Source organism: Hyperolius riggenbachi, chromosome 1 (assembly GCF_040937935.1).
Source record: "Hyperolius riggenbachi isolate aHypRig1 chromosome 1, aHypRig1.pri, whole genome shotgun sequence".
Classification (NCBI taxonomy): domain Eukaryota; kingdom Metazoa; phylum Chordata; class Amphibia; order Anura; family Hyperoliidae; genus Hyperolius; species Hyperolius riggenbachi.
Genome location: NC_090646.1, coordinates 1,753,917 through 1,759,896, shown reverse-complemented (window position 1 = coordinate 1,759,896; position 5,980 = coordinate 1,753,917). Strand labels below are relative to the sequence as shown.

The 5,980-nt window shown below is 44.2% G+C and overlaps 1 protein-coding gene across 1 annotated transcript; it reads right to left on the bottom strand.

Moving 5' to 3' along the window:
• Positions 1–2,230: 2,230 nt before the first annotated feature.
• LOC137571266 (E3 ubiquitin-protein ligase TRIM8-like) lies at positions 2,231–3,802 on the bottom strand. The gene is made up of 2 exons (XM_068280152.1): positions 2,923–3,802; positions 2,231–2,727 (listed from the first exon to the last, which is right to left on the bottom strand). The coding sequence occupies exons 1-2, from the start codon at positions 3,800–3,802 to the stop codon at positions 2,231–2,233; spliced, it is 1,377 nt and encodes a 458-aa protein (XP_068136253.1).
• Between the last annotated feature and the right edge of the window lie 2,178 nt (positions 3,803–5,980).

The following is a 5,980-nucleotide window of genomic DNA, read 5'->3' as shown; positions in this document are numbered from 1 at the left end:
TGAAGTTCTTTGTACATCAGGGAAATGAAACCCGGATTTAGAGGGTCCGCAGCACAGGTGTGCTCAAATCGGGTTCTTGCTAAAGGGGGGTCCGGTTTAGATAAGAGTTTTTTTTACAAAGTGAGAGATGTGAGTGTAACAAAATAGTTCAATAGAGGGCATCTGATTATGTTCTAGTAACAATGCATAGGATTTAACTCCTGTAAAATTATAGAAGTCCTACCCTAGATACATTTGCACGGTACCACCATTGAAAGCTTTTAGGGGATTCTAACGTAGCCAGAAATTCTGTATTATTCATAGAGGTTTTGCTTTTTTAAGGGAACCCCTCCCCCCCCCCTGTACTTGGGAACTGCCTTCTGTTTACCTACTAGCATGGGGCTTGATTCACAAAAGGGTGCTAAGTGTTAGCCCGCCAGTGAAGAGCCACTTTGCATGTGCTAATATGCTTTGCACGTGCTAAGTAGGGTGCTAAGTAGTTAGGACATGCAAACCACTTAGCACTGTAGTTAGCACATGCAAGCTACTTAGCACCCTAGTTAGCACGGTGCTAAGTAGTAGTTTGCATGTGCTAACTACGGTGCTAGGTAGTTTGCATGTTAGTTAGGACGTCCAAAGCTTTTAGGCATGCTATGTTAGCACCCTTTTGTGAATCAATCCCATGGTCTGTTCAGTCACAATTCCATCGCCAAATCCACTGCTGCTGACCTGATAACACTGGGATGCTGATTGAAATGCTGCTTTTATTGCTATGTCTTCTGTTTACCTACTAACATGGTCTGTTCAGTCACAATTCCATCGCCTGATAACACTGGGATGCTGATTGAAATGCTGCTTTTATTGCTATGTCTTCTGTTTAGCTACTGTCATGGTCTGTTCAGTCACAATTCCATCGCCTGATAACACTGGGATGCTTATCGAAATGCTGCTTTTATTGCTATGTCTTCTGTTTACCTACTAACATGGTCTGTTCAGTCACAATTCATTCGCCTGATAACACTGGGATGCTGATTGAAATGCTGCTTTTATTGCTATGTCTTCTGTTTAGCTACTAACATGGTCTGTTCAGTCACAATTCCATCGCCTGATAACACTGGGATGCTGATTGAAATGCTGCTTTTATTGCTATGTCTTCTTTAGACTCTTTTGGAGGGACAGTCCCTCTTTGGGACCCCTGCTCCTCTGTCCCTTTTTCTCCCCCAGTTGTCCATCTTTCAGGACTGACATGCAGATCTGTGTAAATATATGTATTTTTCTCCTGAAAAAGGTGTTCAATTGACTCTAAAATGTATTCCCATCCTATAAATTGATATATTTCTTATTCTCATATGTTGATATGAAGGAAAATCAACAAGGACCAGTGAGGTTTGAATTACAAAACAACATAATTGTCTCCTAAAATCTTTAAGGCATGCATGACTAGAGGTGTGTTGGGGGCGTGACTAGGGGTGTGTCAGGGGCGTGACTAAGGGTGTGCTAGTGGTGTGATTAGGGGAGTGACAGGGGTGTAGCTTCTTATTTTAAAATGTTGGGAGGTATGTCCATACTGTATGTGTACAACACATACACAGACGTGTATTATATACACAGCTAAATATACATGTACAGTATGTTATATACACAGCGCGCACACACACACACACATGTATAATACACATGTATACATGGAGAGCACACAGACATACATACATGCACATTTACACACAAATATATATATAGAGAGTACACAGACATGTTATTTCCATTACATGATTTTCCCCTCCACACTGTCTGTATAGCTATATCAGACTGACAATGGGAGTGACAGATCAGAGTCTCCTCCCACTGTATATCACAGCCAATAAGAAGGTTTGTCCTCACAGAAGTATATTATTCTCTCTTGTAGAATTGGTTGTTGAGGGTTGTAGCATCCAGTTTTCCCTCAGGAATGGATGGGCTGTAGTCACAGGAAGTTGGTAAAGTGAAGATAAGCAGACAGCGCACGTATATTTTACCAGGCATTATGTAAACGGGGTAGTTTGTGAAACGTGTGTTCTATATACACAATGCGTATGTTGGTTGTATAACCAGCGCTAACAGCATAACACACTCTATACAAGTAACGTCTACGTTGTGCATGAAACGCAAACCACATACTGTGCAAAATATGGTTTATATCTTGCCTATTACATTTTATGTCTACGCATGTAATGTCTACCAACCTTTTGTGCATACCCTCCAGTGTCACCAATCAGATTCTTCCCCACCTTGTGATGTCACCAATCTTTTCAGATCTACTGATTATCTTTATCGAACCTTCCCACACACCTATTGCAGCATGGAGGGGCTCGGTGAAGGTGGCGGTGAAGGTGTGGAGGTGTCTGATGGGGTCACACATATCATAGAAGGAGATCTGCCCGGCCTCATAATCCAGGTATATCCTGACTCTATTACTGGAGATACCGTCAGCTAACTGACACCCTTCACTGTCATGGGTCATTGAATACTGATCGCCATTTCTGTATAACGACCATGACTTGTTATTATATCCAATCACCGCATTTCTGTCTATGCTGGGATAACACACCCCGAGTATGCAGCTATCTGATCCTGTAATGTCTATCTCCCAGTAATGTCGCCCTGAGGAGAAGCTCTGCCTGCTCATCACCTGAGGATAGTCCTGGCATCTCTCCGGCGTTTCTGGGTAATTTTGGTCTGATTCTGACCAGGATGCAGTTTTCCTGTCATCTGATGTATGTAGCATATTACTAGCTGTGTTTACATCCAGTAATAAGTCTGCAGGTTGTATATAGATCCCCCCAGTTACCCCAGACATGATATCAGCTAGTCCTGTGTGTAATGTGTGTGAGATGCCGGCCACATCCAGATCCCCTCCATCATGGAGCTGCTTATCATGTCTGTCCTCCGTGTCACACAAGTCACCTGTGTCTGATTCCTGTAAGACAGTCAGTGGGTCAGTCATGTTACACAGCTCCTCAATGTGACGCATCTTGCCACAAAGTTCACTCTTCTTCATTTCCAGCTGCCAAATGTTATCATCATAGGTTTGTACCCATCTGCTTATGTCCCTCAGGATTCTCTTCTCCAGCTCCTCCAGCCGTCTCCTGAGGTCTCTGAATAGGGCAGTGACTCTCTCTGTCTCACCATCTGCTTTTTCCTGTGCTTTTCTTCTGCATTCCTGCAGATTTGTGACTCTTCTCTCAACCTCTTCTCTCTGTCTCACCACCTGTTGCTGGTCAAGTCTCAGTTTCTTCTTCTTCGTCTCGGAAGCCTCATCTGTGGTCTCCACATGGTGTCCTCGATGTTTTTCTGCTAAGCAGTAAACACAGATACAGATAGCGTCCTCACCACAGTAGTACTCTAGAACCTTCTTGTGCATCGTGCATTTCCTGTTCACCACAGAAGTGTTGGGGTCACATAAGACGTGCTCTGGTGACTTGCTGTGGACTCTCAGGTGTTTATCACACAGAGAAGCTTCACAGAGAAGACAGTATTTAACAGCAGGTAAAAGAGGCTGAAAACAGTAAGAGCAGAAGGTCCTAGTCTTCTCCTTATCTTGGTGAACCAATGATACGTTCTCTAGGAGCTCATATAGTCTACTGTCTCTCTGCAGAGAAGGGCGTCTTCTGAACCTCTCTTTACATTTCGGGCAAGAATACCCCAAGAAGCCCATCTGTTTGCTAAGTGCACGGTCAATACACTTACGGCAGAAGCTGTGTTGGCATCTCAGGGTAACGGGATCTGTGTAAACATTCTGACAGAGGACACATTCGAGGTCCCCTCTTGGAGGAGCAAACGCCATGGCTGACAGCAGCGGAGTGAAGGTTACTCTCACAGCTTGTCATCATCTACCTGAAATTCCCACTCATGATAACATTCCAAACCCCGAGTAAAGACAACATGTGATTGGTTACTGTACTTTGCTTGATTTGCATATTGAATATCCCATGAACATCCTCATTGTGTTCTTCATGATAAAGCTCTGAGGATGACCTTTGTGCACCATTATCTCTTCTCCATAATCAACGTTCCTTGAAGGATAACTATAATTATACACGCAAGTTCCCTTGTCTGTTTGCTCCATCCTTCCCCACAAAGTACAGGAAGATCTCATCGGCCTAAGGCATCCAGACAGAGAGGTCTGGCCATTGTGGCTATGAGCTCCTCCAATCCATACTACTCCTCCTATCTACCTGAAGAACCTAGGAGGAAAAGGATGAAACACCAAAGTGCGCCCCCCCATCCCTCCCACCACAGCCATCACACACTGATTGCTATTAGACTAAGAGGTGCCCCAGGGCCCACAACCCCCCAACACCTTAATCTCTAGTTATCTGGCTTGCCGTCACTGCCATGTATCCCCTTTCCTTATTTATCTCTTCTTCAAACACAATAGGGGACTGATAGCCGAGTGAGGCGTGCGCCCCCTCCTACACTGCACCCCGAGGCTGGAGCCTCTCTCGCCTCTGCCTCAGCCAGGCCCTGCATACTAATAATCAGATAATTAGAACACCTCCAACAGAGAACTTATTTGCGCTAACTGAGCTATCTGAGCTGCTCTGTAATAGAGGTCAGGAACACAGAGACCACCTCTGGACCTATTCCAACACATACATCTTTTTTGAATTCCACTCCTTTTAATGTTCCACACAAATTTGTAAATAGATTGTTATAGGTCTCTGGGAGAAGCTGGTGAAATGGGGACTGGCAAAGTTTGAAAGAGGTAGAGGATGCGGGTTGCAGAGTAATTCTAACCGCCTGAAGCCTGTCCATCCATAAAATAGAGGCGGTATCCCACCTGATCAAGTCAAGTGCTGCTTCCACCTTGACAACAGGGATTTATAGTTGAGTTGGTAGAGCTCTGAGGGGTCATATGGGATTTTCACACCTAGGTATGTGATATATTTTGTCTGTAATGATAGTCGTGCAGCTGAAGTTACATTTATGGCTTGAGTTTGGGGAAGATTAGTAAAAAGTACTTCAGATTTATTTATACTAAGGCAGAGGCCAGAAATGTTTTCATAACATTTGACTAGGTGTAGGAGATCGGGAATGGAGGTGTGCAGAGAGGTAAGGGTCAAGAGGAGGTCGTCAGCAAAGAGATTTGCTTTATATTCCCTTCCTGCTATGATAAGACCTTGTATATCTGGAGAGGAGCAAATTCTGTGGTTCAACAACTAAGTTGAAGATCGCCGGGGATGGAGGCATCCATGTCTGGTACCATGCTGGATGGGGATTATAGAGGGGGAGGACGTAGGAAGTTTTATTTGTGCAGCGGGAACTGAATATAAGCATTAAATTGCATGAAGGAAGGCCCCGGTTATTCCAGCTTTCTGGAAAGTGTCCAGCATGTAAGTCCAATCAGTAGTGTCGTCAGACGCCTTCTCCATGTCGAGTGAAACCAAGGCCATAGGTTCCCTGCGATTCTGGGCGACATGGGGAAGATTGACCACTTTCCTCACGTTATCTGGAGCCTGGGAGAGGGATGAAGCCCACCTGATCTCTACGGACAAGGGGGCTCAGGACTTTGTTCAATGTGGTAACTAGTATAGCAGTGAATATTTTATAGTCTTAATTTAATAAAGAGGTGGGCCTATCATTTTTTACATTGACAGGGTCTCTATAAGGTTTCAGAATAACAGTAATTGTGGATTGCAGGAATTTAGGAGCAGGGACCCTGCCATTTAGAATGGCATTAAAGAGAATCTGTACTGTGAAAATCTTACATAAATAAACGTACCAGCCTGTTTGTCTTCTCCTAGCCCCCTCTGTGACATTTTCCCTCCTCCTGCTGCTTTCTTGGTGATAAAATTACTGTTTTATTCATTGTTTTTGAAAACAAGGAAGATGGCCGCCAAACAGGAAATACATCATCAGAGCAGATGCCTGTTTGCAGAGGCTCCTCTCAAACGCGACTTGACTGCTGGAATGTTACTCCACTTGTTGCCTTAGCTGCTTGTCTGGGCTCTGCACTGATCCT